The sequence below is a fragment of the Natator depressus genome, chromosome 4, assembly GCF_965152275.1.
Source record: "Natator depressus isolate rNatDep1 chromosome 4, rNatDep2.hap1, whole genome shotgun sequence".
Classification (NCBI taxonomy): Eukaryota; Metazoa; Chordata; order Testudines; family Cheloniidae; genus Natator; species Natator depressus.
In genome coordinates, this window is record NC_134237.1 from 40,870,529 (window position 1) to 40,887,985 (window position 17,457).

The 17,457-nt window shown below is 41.2% G+C and overlaps 2 protein-coding genes across 2 annotated transcripts in view; both read left to right on the top strand.

The window, feature by feature from the left end:
* Positions 1-544, top strand: part of BLTP1 (bridge-like lipid transfer protein family member 1) — a 228,614-nt gene extending 228,070 nt beyond the window's left edge. The window contains exon 87 of the mRNA XM_074950819.1: positions 96-544. Coding sequence (XP_074806920.1) covers positions 96-312 — 217 coding nt within the window. The 3' untranslated portion in view covers positions 313-544. The remainder of the gene's footprint in view (positions 1-95) is intronic.
* A 2,247-nt stretch (positions 545-2,791) lies between these two features.
* ADAD1 (adenosine deaminase domain containing 1) overlaps positions 2,792-17,457 on the top strand; it is a 33,537-nt gene continuing 18,871 nt past the window's right edge. The window contains exons 1-9 of the mRNA XM_074950025.1: positions 2,792-2,913; positions 3,827-4,037; positions 5,640-5,828; positions 7,400-7,567; positions 8,332-8,400; positions 8,972-9,097; positions 13,275-13,398; positions 14,135-14,305; positions 16,135-16,364. Coding sequence (XP_074806126.1) covers positions 3,839-4,037; positions 5,640-5,828; positions 7,400-7,567; positions 8,332-8,400; positions 8,972-9,097; positions 13,275-13,398; positions 14,135-14,305; positions 16,135-16,364 — 1,276 coding nt within the window. The 5' untranslated portion in view covers positions 2,792-2,913; positions 3,827-3,838. The remainder of the gene's footprint in view (positions 2,914-3,826; positions 4,038-5,639; positions 5,829-7,399; positions 7,568-8,331; positions 8,401-8,971; positions 9,098-13,274; positions 13,399-14,134; positions 14,306-16,134; positions 16,365-17,457) is intronic.

The following is a 17,457-nucleotide window of genomic DNA, read 5'->3' on the forward strand; positions in this document are numbered from 1 at the left end:
TTAAGGCTTAGTTGAGTTTTACACTTAACGCAGAGATTTAACCTTTTTGGGTTTGGGGTTTGTTTTTTTTTTGTTTGGGTTCTTTTGTTTTTTAGATTAATCTCTTGGACTGGAAGAAAGATTGACCCAGTAGGTGTTGATTACATTCTTCAAAAATTGGGCTTTCATCATGCCAGGACTACTATTCCTAAGTGGCTTCAACGGGGGGTAATGGACCCACTGGACAAAGTTCTATCAGTCCTTATCAAAAAACTTGGTACTGCTCTACAGGATGAAAAAGAAAAGAAGGGAAAAGACAAGGAAGAACACTGAAGATATAATTTGTAAACTAAACTAATTTTATTTCCATTCTGTCTGAGACTGATATTTTATTGTATAATAAGAATTTATTTTAAGTATGATTTAAAGAGAAACCTAACAGCTTTTTTGCTACTATATTTAAAACTTACATTGTAAGTGACTGTTTACAGTGGTATACGATACCATTCTGTATGTGGTAAAGTATTGCATGATTATGACCAATGTATATTCTGTGAAAGAATAGGTGAAATACTGTAAATCTGCTGTTTAGCATTAACAGTTTTATTATGTGCAATATGATTCCTGCATCTTTAAAATATGTGCAGATTAACTGTGAATTTTCATAACTTTCATTGGCCATAACACACACACACCCTTGTTAATGTGATTCTGTTAATGGCTTTTTTTGTCAATGTAGACTTGTATAAATTCCTGTATGTATATAATTTATGGAACTGTGATTGTTATAGTGCTAAAAATCATTTTAAGTTTGTTACACTTGTAATAAAAAACAGTAACTGTTGTTGTTTTTTTTTAGTTCCTTTATTCTCAAAAAGTAGCAGTAAGAAGTGTTAGTGGGGCATGCTCGCCCATGTCCCCTAATTCAAGCATTGGAAACAGATTACATTACAGAGTTTTAATTGTACAAGTACTAGAAAAAAAGTTTGGAGTTTATGATGTCTTAAGCTGTAAGGGAATGGGGACAGGCAGAGCTAGGGCAACATCTATTAATAATGAAATAGAAAAATGACAGCCTATCCAATGCCAATCTGAGAGTTTACTACGGTAAATAAAAATCTGTCTTCCACCCTCTGGAAGCCTATAGGAGCCTGTGGAAGCTATGATTTTTTTTCCAGACTTTTTTTATTGAATAAGACTTCTAACACTTGAACATCACAAATTACTTTGCTCCTCTCAGGATTACTAAGAACTCTATGTGTGTGTGGGGGGGTGTAGGTAGCTTAACACTTTTGCTTGTATCTACTGCACATTTTTAAAGCCCATTATTCAATCGTGCCCTGTGAATAAAGTTCAAATTACATGTCTATACGTGCAAGCACAGCTGTACAAAAACAAAAATAGCTCTTCTGGCCAGTTGCCTTTGTAATGTGTCCTTCAATCACACATGCACTTATTCATCTAATGAAAGACGAGGAACTGTACCTTTCATGTTGTCAATGTAATCCACCTTTCTACATTATTTTTCTGTTAAATATTTGTTCTTTAAAATGTTTATTTCCTCTTCACATGTAAACCTGGGTGCTGTGGATATTATCACCTGAGCCGTCTGCAGCTGAAAACTAGGTCACTGTTGAGGACTCTTGTTCTAACTTTTCCCATGTACAACATTGGGATTATTCTTAAAAGTCTCTAACGTGGGGCTTTCCCCTAGCTAGGCAGAGGCTGATGTTTCTTGCCGCAGTGGGTGGGGTTCGTTTTACGTTCTACTTTTTAAAGAGCCAGGCTCCAGCCACAGGAAAATGTCTAGACGGGGACCAGCGCTAGTAGCTACGCCAGGGGCTGTCCCGTGCACACAGCAGGACCCTGTAGGCGCGGGAGAGAGGAGGCATAACGGCCCCGCTGCTGTCACCTCCCGGCGGCTGGGCTTTGGCGCCCGAGCGCACTCCTCCCCGAGGCCGGCTCCGACGCCCTGACAATGAGCGCTGCGAGGCCCCTAGAGGGGAAGGAGCGTGGCTGGGCGGGCGGGCGGCCACCGCAGGGCACGGTGCTGCTTCGGGAAGCAGAGTCCAGCTCCCGGGAGAGGCGGCAGGTGCATGACAAAGCACCTGAGCCTGGGGCCGCCAGCCCCACCCAGGCGTCCCCCGCCCCATGGGGAGGGGTGGCCGCTGGCCGGTCATGCTGTTATTACGCGCCCGCTCGAGGCTCCAATTTGCTCCTGCCGCTCACGGCTAGAGGGTTGCAGGGCCCTGGGCGGCCCGCGCAGACTACCCGCACAGCCGGGGGGAGGCGCGTTAACGGTCTCTATGTGGCGCGCTCCCCCGCGAGGTGAGGGATACGGAGACCTTGTGTGACCTAGGCCGAGTGCGTATCCCACTCCCCGTCCCCGCACTGAGCCGCCTCGAGCCAGGCCCGTCGGCGGTTGGTCAGAGGATCACGTGATCTGAGGGCGAAGCTTTTTCAGAGACGCCCTCGGGCCCCGCTGCCGGCCAGGGAAGCGGACTCGGGGGTGTCGGGTCACGTCACGCGCCCCTCTTCGCTAGTTGGCCCGGGCACCGGTCTTGAGCAGACTCGTCGGTGCGGACGGAGGGAGCCGCCGAGGGGAACTTAAATCACTGCGGGGGGCTGCTCTCGCGGGAGACTCTAGTCCCCTCGCTCGGTGCAGGGCCCCGGGGTGGTGCTGGGACAAGCCTCGGTCACGGGGCACGGCCTCGTCTTCGAGCCTGTGCCCCGGAGAGGGGGCTGCAGAGTGATCCTCACCTGGCGCAGCCAGTGGCTTGCGCTCCCCAAGGGAGGCGGCCCTAGTGCGCGCCCCTTGCTCCCGTTGCTGCGCCTGCCCTGCAGCGCGGTGGGGCTGGCACAAGCCCCTGCTGCGGGGAAACCGCAGGGAGTCTTGGGCCGGCGCTGCCATCGCCGTTCTTCTCCAGCCCGCGGGTAGGTGGCATGGTGTCAGGCTGGGATCCCTTCCCACGGGAAGCCTGGCCCGCCGGGGCACCTGCCCGACAGTGGGACAAAGGAACCTTCCCGTCCTGTTTGCCTGAGCCAAAGGGGCTAGAGCCTGAATCGGCGTGAAAGCCAGCCACGTGGGGCTCTGCCTTGCTGAGCCTGGGCAGCCGTGCTGGAGCTTCCGCTCCCATTGCTTTTGTAATCTAGGGTAGGGGTTCTCAACTTTTGTTGTTGTTTTTTTCTGAACCTCCCCCCAGCCCCCAGTATGCTGTAAAAAATCCAGGGCCCTTCTGAGCCACCATAACTGGTTTTCTGCATCTAAAAGCCAGGGCCGGCATTAGGGGTAGCAAGCAGGGCAATTGCCTGGGGCTCCAGGCCACAGAGGCCTCCACAAAGCTACATTGATCAGGCTTCAGCTTCAGCCCTGAGTGGTGGGGTTCATCAGGGGCCTGGCTTCAGCTGCACGCGGTGGCGCTTCAGCTTTCTGCCCTGGGCCCCAGCAAATCTCATGCTGGCCCTGCTTGGAGGCCCCACCCCCAAAACCTGCTTGATGCCCCCTAGAGGGCCCTGGACCCCTGGTTGAGAACTACTGATCTAGGGCACCTGGGACTCAGCAGAGCAGTTGCTTTTCAAATTGTGGTTGCAAGGAAAGGGGAAAAGTTCTTAGCTGACTGATAGCATTGCCATTGTCTCCCTATGTTCTGTTTTCCCCCCTTTTGTAAGTTTGGGTCTCAACTACTATTAGTGTGCTTTTGAATTTAGTAATTTTATTTATTAGCAGAAAGAATCAGGAGGTATGAAACATGTAAAACTAATTTTGTGGGGAAATTGTCCAGATTTGCTAGGCTATGCTAATGTTCAACAGCCTTAAAAATATCTGTTGGCTAAATTTGGCTCTTAGGTAGGTGGAAAAATGGCTTGCAACAATGACTGGTTTCGAGGTTCCAGAGTACCCAGTTTTGCTCAGATGCTAAAAAAGAACTTGCCCACTGAACCCCCTCCTCAAGTCTCTCCTCCGCCATCTCCACGCCCTGTGAATATGGGCCTGATGTTTTCATCTTCTGAAAATTACAGCATGCCAAATTCAGCATGTAATGTGACACAAATCACAGGTATTGTCTTTAAGTTTATTAAGCTGATTTTCTTCTAAGAATCGCCTTTCAACACTCGTACAAATAGCTTTGCAAAATTGTAATGAAAATTAACCTGCCTAGATATGCCATCTACTTGCTTTTTACCAGGATCATTCATAATGAAAAATATTTTACTTACCAATTGAAAAAAATAACATATTGAGGGCAAATAAAAAAGTTACAACTATTAACTTTAATTTTTATCTTTTTACTCTTGTACATGTCAGTAAAACATATTATTTGACTGTTTCTTAATTATTATCCAGCAGTGGTGTAAATAAAGAGATGCAGCCTATTTAGGTTTAACATCACGTGTAACATCTATGGAATTTGTGTGTATAAACTGGGTGACTCTGCAGGTGGAAGTACAGGGAATTTTCATCTTAATAAACTTGAATAACGATAAACACTTTTCAGAAATAGCTTTTCTGTAAAAGAGAAGTGTAGAATCCTCATCTTTACAGCCCTCTAAGCTAATGCTATCTCTCAGCTGACTAATCTGCTCTCTGCCTTCATCCCAGTCTCTCTTGCTTTACTTCTACCTGGAACCTGCAGTTGAGGATCCATGTGGGTGCAGGGGTCTGCCCAGCTAGAGTTCATTCTTTCGTCAGGTCTATAATGTGTACACAGCACTTCATATAAAATGCACTAACATGTATATAACATGCTTTGTGTGCATCATCTTTTGTAGAAAAAGCTGAGAATTTTAACTACAGTTTTGTTTGATAGTAACAGATTCCCTGTCCCCCGCATATATGTAACTTTTGAATGCGGGAGTTCAAGATTTTAGCAGGTAGTCTTATTTCTGAGTCTTTTTTCTATCAATATGTTTATTATAACTGAAGAGGAACTCTTACTCTGTATAATTTAGATGCAGCATTTATTTCATGTGGCAGGTGCTTGTGTGTATTTGTGAACTGAACGCAATAATATTTTTGTGACTTTTTGGAGAAAAATGTTTCTCCTGTGGTTAAAGCTCAAAACATACTTGGATAATTGGGCAGTGTCTTGCTTAGGAAAAGTAATCATGTTTAGATCAGGCTAAAGTCCAGTCTTTTTTCTAGTGTAGATACGGGGTAACACCAGTGCTGTATCCTAGGCACCTGCATGATCCGTTAAAATGGACCTGAGGGCCCATGGCGTGAGGCAAAAACAATATTATTGCCTTTTGTGATACTGTAGTAAAGAACTATGGATTGTGCTTCTGCTATTTTTGTACGCCATGAAACAGATTTTTATGTGTTAAATCAGATAAACAGGTAATCTCTGGAAGTACTTATATCCCTGGAAATTATGGCCTTTGGTTCTGGGTTTATATGTGACTGGGTTTGACTTCAGAGACTATCAGGTTTACTAGTCAAGGAACAAGCCTTAGTGCCTTTAAAGGGGTAGGCACTAACATTTACAGGGTTACCAAAACTACTTACAACCTCTTCCGTTAGAATAAAATACAAATTGCTTAATCTTCCAGGTTGCCGTTGTTGAGATGCAGCAATACTATTCTCACACTTTCATTTTACTTTTATATATTGCTTTTAGCTTAGTACACACTAACATCTTAATTTAACAAATATATTTTAGGTCATGTTTCAGACTTGCTATGTTCCAGAGCAGCCCATCCACTTCCAATCACTTCAATTCTTCCAAAGAAAATACCAAAGGAGTTTATACTAAAATATAAACGTGGGGAGATGAATCCAGTATCTGCCTTGCATCAGTTTGCACAAATGCAGCGTGTGCAACTAGATTTGAAGGAAACTGTTACAACAGGTAAATGAGTGTCCTTGTTGCCTCATGAAGTTACCCTGTATGCAGTTGGTGTGACTAGCTGATACAGAAACTAATTTTTTTTTAAATGTTGGTTGTACTGTATGTAGTATTAACAGCTATTTTTACTATGCCTATATCATGCCTTCATGTAATCCAATTAGTGGTTAATGTGGTCACTACAAAATCAATTACAGAAAAGGAAAAAGCTCTCACCCTGGTCTTTGAGTACTTTTTTCAGGTACTTTTTAGACAATTAGTTCTTATAGTATATGTCTACACTGCAGTTAGATACCCCTGGCTGACCCATGCCAGCTGACTCAGGCTCGGGCTAAGGGGCTGTTTAATTGCGATGCAGATGTTCAGGCTCAAAGTGGGAAGGTCCCAGAGCTCAGGCTGCAGCCTGCGCTCAAATGTCTCATCACAATTAAACAGATCCTTAGCGTGAGACCCACAAGTCCAAGTCATCTGGCATGGGCCAGCTGTGGGTTTTTAATTGCACTGTAGACATACCTATAGGCTGTCATTCTAATTATAAGCAACTTTATTTACAACTTGGCTTTCTAAATTTGTACCAAATATGAGTTAATATTATGCGACCTTGAACATACTCATTTCATGATGTGTAATTTGCATCCTCTCCACTTATGTGTTTTGGGGATGGTTCACGTTGATATTTGGTCACAGTGAACCTGCATCTGTATGGAGAGTTTAATGCTTTTTCAGTGCTATTCAGTTGAATCCTCCCAGACTGAATCAGATATGGTGGGACTGTGCAGGAAGTGAGCCAGTCAGTGAAAGATCCGTGTCCACCCAGGGCTAACTTGGTTAACAGATCAAACCATGGCAATGACAGGAGGTTGTCCTGTCAGGTGCAGTGCAAAAAGAGATGGAACCTGACCTTTCGAAGGTCTTGTTTTCATTGGGCTCTCAGCCTACTAGGAAGTAATGTGTCTGTTAAACTAACCCAAGAGGAAAGCTGAGATATTGACAAACTGGAATTCTGTTTTTTTGACACAGACTTTGATGTTGGGAAATACGTTTTCGGAAGTTTTACCATAAACGTAAGCCCCCTTTTTCAGAAGTGACTTGAGGACTTAGGAGACTTAGTCTGATTGAAAGGCTATAGGATTTAGGCTCCTATATCACTTTTGAAAATGGAACACAGGCTCTTGAGTCGAGGTATTCTTGAAAATTTTACTCTTAATTTCTCTCTGAAGCTCAGGTCCCAAACATCACACCACTACTGAGAAGTAGAAAAATAGCCTCATTTTACAGAAGCATTGAATGGCCATAGTTTTCACTAAAATGAAAGGCACCTAAGTGAAGGCACTAAAATGAAATGCCTAGCATCTCTGAAAAATTGGGTTTTTCATTAATGTGTATAAATCTATTTATGAATCTTGTATGAAAGGTGAAATAAGGTATAAAATATAATTCTTGTAAATGTAAAAAGTAGCTTGGATTTGTTAAAATATCTTGGCCTTATATTCATCTGATTTTCCATAATTATAAATGCATAAAGCTAATGAATACGTTAAAATAAACTTCTAACTGTATACGGCTTTTTCTAGGCAACGTCTTGGGGACTTACTTTGCTTTTTGTGCAGTGGTAGATGGAGTTGAATATAAGACAGGATTGGGGCAAAACAAAAAGGAGTCTAAATCAAATGCAGCAAAACTGGCTCTTGATGAGCTACTCCAGTTGGAAGATACAGCACCAAAGGTTTTTGAAAGTTCAGGTAAATATTCCAGTAACATCTCTACAATAAAAGTATTTTTAAAAATAAATGTGTAGAGTAGCTTTGACTAAACACTCCTGCATCAGTGTGTCTCTGCCCATTCCAATGAATCCTTCCAGCAGAGTTAATCAGTTTGCAATCCTTAAATTTTCCCTTTCCTGCTCTTGTATTTTTAAATGCTGCTTTCAAGGTTCTTGCTATCTACAAAGAGGAGAAAACAATAAGTTAACCCTTTAAGCAGTTTCTTTTCTGTAGAGTCTTCCATGTTATTACAGCTATTCTTTCCAGTAAAAAATTATTTTAAATTTTGTTCATGGTCTTAGACTTCTTGTATTGAAAGTCCTATTGCACTAAGTCACTGCTTTCTGAAGAATTCAGTCATTACAACGTTGATCTCCTGCTTTTTTGAGACAAGGACTTTATTAATAATCTTCTGTCCTCACATGCTATAGCTTTGAAAGAGAGCAGTACTTTATAGAATGTGAACTAATTTAGGGTAACTAAATTAATTGTGAAGTAGCTTATTTTTGTTCAATGATAAAACAACTGACAGATGGCAAAGTGTGAATTTAAATTATTCCGGTTGTTTGAGGGCCTTCCTATTTCTATGTATGTAACTTGAAAAAATTGTTTCCAATAACCTTTTATTTTGGGACTTTAACTAAAATGTAACTACTCTACTGCTAGAAACACTAAATGACAATGAATGTTTTAAAGTCTTAAATGTTTCCCACAGTTAAAACTTTCTTATTTTAAATTTACAGGTCCTCCCCAGATTCCTGCAGAACCCATAGTTTCAGCTGAATCGACATACATGTCAAAGATGCCTTATGGTAGGAAATCTGTTTTCCCTCACAGAAAATTAAATTGGAAAGCTAACCAATGTCTTTACAGAGTTGTATTTGGTATTCATTCCTGCCAACTTAATGATAGCTATGAAAATATTGCTACGTGGTTCATGCAGGGATGTCTCTGCTTTAGTGACACTAATCTCCCAGTGACGTCTGAGGTAAGAGTGGTGTACCTGTCATATAGATGGATAAATACACAGATGAACTTGCTTAAAGTCAAACAGTGAGTCAGTGGCAGAGTTGGAATTAACATTTCTGTCCTCAAGATATAAAAGGCTGTGTCTAATAGATTGCATTTAGGGAGCATACCAGCATAACTTGCTTGAGTTTTCTTATTCTCAATTTTTCATATGCACTTTTAATTTTTAAATTAAAAAATGCCTGTTGGCATTATTTAGTATGGATTAGTGAATGTACTGAATGACTTTATCATATGTTCAGTTTTGTAGCTTATCTGAATGGTTGACATTGCTTTGTTCTATTTTTTCCTACAAAGTTGTATTTTGCTGGTTTCTACAGTCTTTTTTTCTTTTTAAATTATTTTGTTCACTAGAGAGAAGGCATCTTGTGTATGAAAAATTTTCACGAGTTGTCAGGGAAACCTTTAACAGTCTGGCTGCCAAATATCCTGAGTACCAGAGTTGTAGAAATTCACTGGCTGCTTTTATAATTGAAAAAGGCAAGTCTATTTTGAATGTTCAGTGTACTTGTATGAAAAATCTCGTATTTGTAGGGTGCATATACCAAAAGGGGTATTGAGCATAATATAGTAATGTAGATTAACCTGTATAGTAGCCTAATAAATCCCATAACCAGCAAACCATACTCCTTTTGACGTACCATAAAATCATCTATAAAAAACAGAACATAATTGTACTTCCCTTATGAGGATATTATAAATATAGATTTGTACGCATTGAAATGGAAAACATTCCATTATGTTAGCCCTCACCAGAAAAGATGAAAGATGCAAGCCTTCTCAAGATTGTTGGGGTTGAAACTGCTGCATAATCTCACTTGTTCAGACTTACTTTTCATTTTGAATTTTCAGAGGGCAATCGCAACAAATTATTTGTTTTGTTATATGCGTTTCACTGGGAGTTCTCAATAAATTAAATTTAAAGGGTTGCTTCTCAGGATAACACATTTCATAGTTGAAAGCTTTACATTATTCATTCATTATAGCACCTTGGAGTCCCTGTTTTGGACTGGGAATCTATTGTGCTAGGTCAGAGGTGGGAAAACTACCGCCCATGGGCCACATCTGGCCCGCGGGACCGTCCTGCCCGCCCCTGAGCTCCCGGCCCGTCCCCCGCTGTCCCCCCTGTCCAGCAGCTACACCACTGCGCAGACAGCTCAGCTTGTGCCCACCCACCTCCCAGGATTTCCAATAAGCCTGTCCTGCTGCTCTGAGCGGCCTGGTAAGGGGGCGAGGGGTGGGGTTGGATAAGGGGCAGGAGGTCCCGGGGGGCAGTCAGGGGACAGGGGCGGTTGGATGGGGAGGAGGTTCAGGGCGGGGGGCAGTCAGGGGACAGGGAGAAGGGAGGGTTGGATAGGGGGTGGGGTCCCGCGGGGTCCTGGGAGGGGGCAGTCAGGGGACAAGGAGCGGGGGGGTTGATGGGGGTGGGGTCCCAGAGGGGGGCAGTCGGGATAAGGAGTGGGGGGTTGGATGGTTCCGGGAAGTCTGTCAGGGGGTGAGGGGGTTGGATGGATAGGGGCAGGGGACAAGGAGCAGGGGGGGTTGAATGGGTCAGTGGCTCTGAGGGGGGCAGTCGGGGTGGGGGGGGGGGGCAGGGGCCAAGCTGTTTGCAGGCACAGCCTTCCCTACCCAGTCTTCCATACCATTTCGCAACCCCTATGTCGCCCTCGGGCCAAAAAGTTTGCCCACCCCTGTGCTAGGCGCTATACAAGCACAGAACAGATATAAGCCTTCTGGGGCAGGGACTAATTGAAGTAAATTCTAATATGAAGTAATTGGAGCACACTCACTGGACCAAAGTTAGACAGTACAGAAAATGCAGATAGATATATATGTTCTTTGAAATCATAGGCCATGTTGTGCAGTAGATGCAGCCTACAGTGACTTTCAGGGATATCACCAAATAAAGTACCATCTGTGATGGGATCCCCATTTGTGGGACTTCTGTGCCCCCTTAACTCTCCAGCCTGTGCTGTCTGTCGCAAAGCTTTGCTAGAACAAGCAGCAAACCTCTCCAGGCGCTTTTATCACTCAGCACAACCACATGTGGAGCCCCACACCCATCTAGATTTCATGAGTGTTCCCAGAGCCACTCATGAATCACAGAGAGAGGAACCAGCAAAATCCCCGCAGCTTCCAGCATTGTACCTCAGGAATATACCGTCTTGCACTGCTCAAGACCCTTTGTTGAGCAATGCAAGTTTAATTGGTTCACCACTTCAATGAAAAGTGGATATACACCAGCCTTTGTAAACCTGAGCAGATTTACCAAACACTTCAGGCAAATTCATTGGTAAAGATAAACATTAAAACAAGTTTATTGATGACAAAAGAGAGATTTTAAGTGATTATAAATGATAGACAAAAAGTCAGTGGTTACCAAAAGAAAGTATAACCATTCAGTCTAAACCTTAATCTTTATCATGCTAGACAATATTTAGGTCAAGCAGTGTTCTGACCCAACTGGATCTTCAAGTCCTTAATATACAGGTTTGTCTCTTAAACCTGGGCCAATCTCCTCTGTTGGAATCTTCAGCCTTCTGAGCGTTCTTGTTCCTTGCTGCGTAGGTAGTGGGAGGAGAAAAGGCAAATGCATGGGGCCACTGTGTTCTGTTTTATACCCTTAGTCTATGTGCTTGGAGAACATAAGTCCAGGCATGTCTGGTGGGCATTGCTGAGTCACCAGGCAAGGCTGAGCAATTCCCCTGGTGTGGCCTTGTACAAGTGAGTCATTGCATTGTAGTTCCCTTGCTGGACAATGGCTGTTGATGGTTGTTTGACACTGCCCTGGTGTTGGCTATCCCCCTGGTTATTGTCTTTGGGGAACTAGTATCTGGGTGCGTCCCATACCCACAGCATATTTTAGTGACAGTCATACAACATAATTCTCATAACTTCATAAGCATTAATGATATACATAGTTAGAGGGAACAGTGGGTTTCAGCAGATCATAACCTTTCCCATGATATCTCACATGGCATGCTTTATGTGAAATATCACAATTATATTCAAATGATGAATCTGGGGGGTTGCAGGGTGCTCCCCCGAGGTATAGTTGTTAGCTAGCCAAGAGGTCCTGAAGATGTAGAACACTGTACAAAAGAATAGACTGACTTTTATGTATTTCAAAATGAGAAGTTACTTTTGACAATAATCAGTATGTGAGGTGCCATATTTGTATTGCTTTCCAATGGTCTTTTTTCCATCTTTGGGGGTTGCCTTATTCTGCTCTACTGATGGAATTTGCAATGCATGGAAGAGGATACTATAATTCTCATGTGCCTTATCTTCCTGCTACAGTGTTGGACCTTAGGGCATATTTCTAAACTCTGGTATTACCGTATGTTAACAACAAGGTCAGGGAGTTAGGCGTGGGAGGTTTTGCTGGGATTCTATCTGTAATGGGGGAGAGCAATGTTGACATCATCCAGGATAGAGAGAGGCAGTTGCAATGATCTTAAAAAGGGGATTAACAGGATGTAGACAAGTTTTCAGAGATGGAGAGAAAAAGAAAAATCTTTTTGGCGGGCAAGGAAAGGAGGACAAAGTTTAAGGCAAAAAAGATTGAGTAGTGGGGTGAAATAAAGGGAGAGCCAGATATACTGCAAAGATGCCAACTTGGGGAATGGGGAGGATGGTGGAGTCCTGCCAGTATGGAGAAGGGAAGGGAAACAATGAGCTTTGTTCTTATCATATTGATCTTAAACTGATGGGACATCCTGAAGGAGAAATCACCCAGATGGTTGTGGATGTGGTAATAAGGAAATCAAAGTGGTGAAATAGGCTTGAGTTGTCACTGCAAAATTAACAAACTCTGGATGAAGCTCTGAGGGGCAGCAACAGAGGAAAAGGGAGGAGATACACACTGAAAGCGTAGCGAAGGACATTGAAGGAGAAGAGAGGTATTTGAGCATTTAACGAAAACCCTTGGAGGTGGGTTTCACCAAGATAACGATAAGATCCAACTGTATTGAATAGAGTTCAAATTAATCTCTGTACACAGAGTACAATACCATCCTTTTGTCTTCCCCTGCCTTGTACTTAAGTTAGTGCCTAAGCCATCTGCACCATTGATACTCACTGAGCCATAGGTCTTTTTTTCTGTGCCTTGAGGTAGGCAAAGTTGGTGCAAGCTGTAACTGCACTTGATGCATTTATCTTGCTGTCACTTAGCAGTCTGAGTTGAAAGAGTTAAGGGAGTCATCAGTCTCTCACAAGATTTTTAAAAGTCCCCCAAAACTATTTCTTCTGATGTCTCTGTGGAAACTGAGTAAAAACTACTACTCTCCCTTCTAGAAGAGCAGAGTTCTGAATTCTTCTCCGTTATCCCCTTCAGTTTACAATTTGTCAGGGACTTACAGGGTCAGTGATATACCAGGACTTTAAAAGTATAGTGGTCCACAGGTGTGTAATGAAATGTTTTTAAAATATGCTCTAAACTCTTATGGTAAAGAGGTAATTTATTTTCATTTACCAATCAAATTTCCACCGATAATTAAATGGTGGCCTCATAAGATTAAATCACTTTTCTCTTCTCCCCTTTTACACTATAATCAAAAATGGAATCCTTTTAATTCCTCCTTTAAAAGCAGTTGCTTTAAAAAGATGGGATCCTTCAATCAAATGAAACTACTTGTTAACTACTTTTTCTTTTTAGCTGGACAGCATGAAGTTGTCGCTCTAGGCACAGGAGAATTCAATTACAGTCAGTGCATTCATCATGGTGGGAGAGTGTTGCATGACACTCATGCTGTTGTTACTGCAAGACGCTCTCTGCTTAGGTAAGAAGATGAGTACGTAAACTAAGAACTGCAGACAACCATTTTGATTAATCTAAATATTGATGGCAATGCATTTTGTGAATAGTAGTTTTCTATAGTTAGGGCTACTGTTTGGGAGGTTTATTAACTTAATTTTTTTAGCAATTTTTGAGTTTTATGGTGCTGTCCAAAAATTGGGGCTTTTTGGTGGGTTTTTTTTCTGTATGTAGTGTATTACACAGCTTTTCTCATTACAGTAATATTTACTCTCAATAATGTTTGATGTTCCCTAGTGCACTTCAACATAGTATTGTTGCAAACAGTACTAAGTAAAAACTCATAAAGGAACCTTTAGTGTACACTAGCAGGGTCTACATGGGCCAGTCAATGTGTGGCATTAGTGTTCTTTAGAAATCACACCCCTATAGTCTGCATTACTGCTCTGTGTAGACAAGTCCTCGGATATAAGTAACTGTTCTGGGTGTTTTTCCAGTGTTTGGGTAGTCACCAATTTCTTTTTTGTATTGAATCGTGTTTTATTGGTGTCTGTGGATTAAAAACAAGTCAGAAGCCTTATATAGAGAATTTCAGGTTTCTTTACTAGATTATTTATTCAGATCTTACAGATGTGCTGAATAAAATAGTTGTGTCTAAATGCTCAGCAGCTTAAAATGAATTTAGTTTTTTATACAAATATGCTAAGTCTTTTAAAGTCTGCATATTTCAACATTTCTTGATCTATAACACTTTGTTGTAGGTATTTTTACAGGCAGCTTTTGTTGTTCTACAGTAAAAATCCTATTATGATGGACAAATCCATATTTTGTATGGAACCAGCATCAAGCCTGCTCAGTCTAAAACAAAAGATAAATATTTTTCTCTACATGAATCAGTTGCCAAAAGGATCTGCTCAGATAAAGTCACAGTTGTAAGTATGAGTCTGCAAATCTAACAGATGCTTATTCAGAGATGTAATAAGATATTTAAATCTTCTATTGAGAATAAATTAATCTTTATCATAGTGAGGAGCATATATAACAGGACACTAAATCAGATGGTATGGAAAAGTTGAGGTTTTGGGTTTATTTGATAGAACTGTGTTCAAAAATATCTTGATTCTGTAACTAATGGACTGACAAATGTGTATTTTGGAGCTTTTCCTTTTATATGTACACACTAAAATTGTGTAGCATGACTAGAAAAGAACTGTTTTCATTGTATGACGTATTACTCGACCGTGGTACTTAAGACTGTTGTTGCCGGAATGTTAATGTTGACTGCTCATACTTTCAGAAATTCTTGGAGTTTAAAATAGTCCTTTCAAGCTAAAGTTAGAATAGACTTCTAGGGAGTCACCTGAAGTGGAGCCCCCACAAGGAAACTACTTGAAGAAGAGGAGGATACTCACCTTTGTCGATTTCTTCGAGATGTGTGCCCTTGTGGCTGCTCCACTACCAAGCTCTGCTCCCCCCTGCTTTGGTGTTTCCTCTGTCAGACTTTGTGGTAGAGAAGTAACTGAGCATGCACGGGCGAAATGGGCGCTACCAAAAAAAAAAACTGATTAAAGATGCAGGGTGCATGCGCACCTGGAGTGGAGCATCCCAAGTGAGATACACCTCAAAGAACTCAAGTTACTACACAAGGTGAGTAACCTCTCCTTCCTTTGAAACAATAGTTTGAGCTAGTCATTGAAATCTGCCATTTGTTGGTCTCTGACAATATTTTTGAGGTGTCTTGATCATGAGGCACGAGATGGCTTAGATACTAGCAGATGGCTTTTGTCCCAAATCCCTCAGCATGGAGAGCTCTTTGTATAGCATATTTAAGTATAGAAAGTTTTGTTTGTTGCAATAGTAAATAGTCCAACAAAACCAAGTGAGATGGCTTCATGTTGGACATTTACGTAAGTATTCCTATGTTGGCAAAACCTGTCGCTTTATTAGCAGGTTTTAGTATGCTTTTCTGAGAAGAAATTAAGATAAATGGTAGATGAGCAGTGCTGCCCGCAATTAGTGCCCCCGTATGCCTGCCACACGATGGGTTGGGTGGCTGGGGCAGAATGCAGGACCTTTAGCCCAAAGTCACAGGCCTCTGCTGCCTGAGGAACTCTCTAAGCTAAGAGCATTACTAAGGTCTTTTCTGTTTGGAATAGCCACTAAGAAGGAACATAGCATACTAAGCCAATTTTACATCTGTTTTCTTCAAATATGTTGGAGCGTGAAGGTTTTTTAACTGTTGTCTCAAATGAGAGTGGCAAGTTTGCATCTGCTTTCATGTGGCAAACATAGCCTCCAGATAACTTGCAGTCGGATGCATAATGTAGCAATAGTAGTCTACTTGCAGTAGAATTTCAGTTTTGCATGACTAGTGATGGTTAGGATTTTGAGACTCATTAGGCTGAATTACTGCTTCCTCTGGTCAATTTGAATAGTCAGTAATATAGTTATTTATAAGAAAGTAGCTTAAGTCGTCATATTAAACCTTTTATGTCGTGGACACTCCATTTGGAGGGTTTTGGGGGGTTTTTTTGTTGTGGAGGAACGAGTTCTATGACTTTGCATTGCATCTAGAAAACATTGACATAGCAATCTAGTAATGAAGTAATTTGGCGGTATAAGCAAATTTTGGCATTTTAAACCTTGAAAGGTAATGAACAATGCTTGTTAATTTTGTTTCTTAGCTGTCTTTTTATATATTTTTTTTAAAAGAAAATATTTTTGTTGGACTTCATTGGCTTTTCTGTAATCTTTATTTTAGACGTCTCAATCCAAATTCTATATCTGCATTTGAAGCTAATGAAGAGCTTAGTCTCCATCTTGCTGTGGAAGGCAAGATTTACCTAACTGTTTATTGTCCCACGGAAGCTGCTAGCCGAGTAAACAGCATGTCAGCTAGTGACAAATTAACCAGATGGGAAGTGCTGGGTGTCCAGGGAGCATTGCTAAGTCACTTCATTCAGCCAGTTTACATCAGCAGTATACTTGTTGGTAAGCCTTCCTTTACTGATGTAAAACAATCATTGCTTATGCCCTAACTTTCAGCTGTGGTATTTCATTCTGGTTACATTAATAAAAATTCTAACCAAGTGGAATATAATGCTTTATTTTAAAATTTGTTTTGAGTTTTCTATACTTCGTTTTCAAAAAGAAACTAAATATAAATGTATTTATACTTAAAATTGAGGTTTAACTTTTTTGAGATTATAATATGTTCTTCACTCTGTCAGATTACCCTCTCTGTCATCATACATCAATTCTAAATTTCCTGGGTTTTGTTGGTTTGTCACAGATGCAGTTATTCTGTCTTTAGAAATAAGATGATGTTACAAAGAATGTGATGACCATTTAAATAACTTGCATATATGAAAACTCCCAACTATACAGTCCCATAATTAGACAGTACAAAGTAGAGGTGATCAAAAAACTTGAACATTTTCTGTTGAATTTGCAGGGGTAGTATGAAAAATGTCATCAAACTCAACATTTATACTAAAACTAGTTGAAGAAAAACCTTTGTAAATCATCTTACTTCCTACTTTTAAAGATTAAAGGTACCTCTAAATTAACTAGTTGGCAATAATTTTATGCTGGGAAATAGTAACTGCCAAGACAATAGTAAGATTTTTTTTTTGTCATCGTATGATGATCAGTGAATGGCTGCCTTGAATTCCTACAGTAGTATTTGGCTGTGCAACTCAAATAGGTGAAATGGAATTGCTGGAAGTAACATGATATTGTCAAGTATTTTCTCTCCTGTGAGCATTTGTACTGTTAAATTAGTTTACACGTAGATCAATTCCCTAGATTTTAGCAGTTGTGGTGGCTTTTCCCGTGATAATATACAGAATGCAGTTTTGGAAGCAGTCTGAGGAGACAGTCTTTTTACTTTCTCCTAGTACCTAATTGTATGCCTGTTCCTGTCATTCATACAGAGTGTGGACACTCACTCATTCTGCTTTTTTAAATTACTTTTACGTTCTGATTTTTTTAATGTTTAGATTAATGCATACCAGATTCTTTCTTCAACCTTCCCGTACACAAGAACTCTCCAGACAATATGTACCCCTTGGTGCCGGTTTAG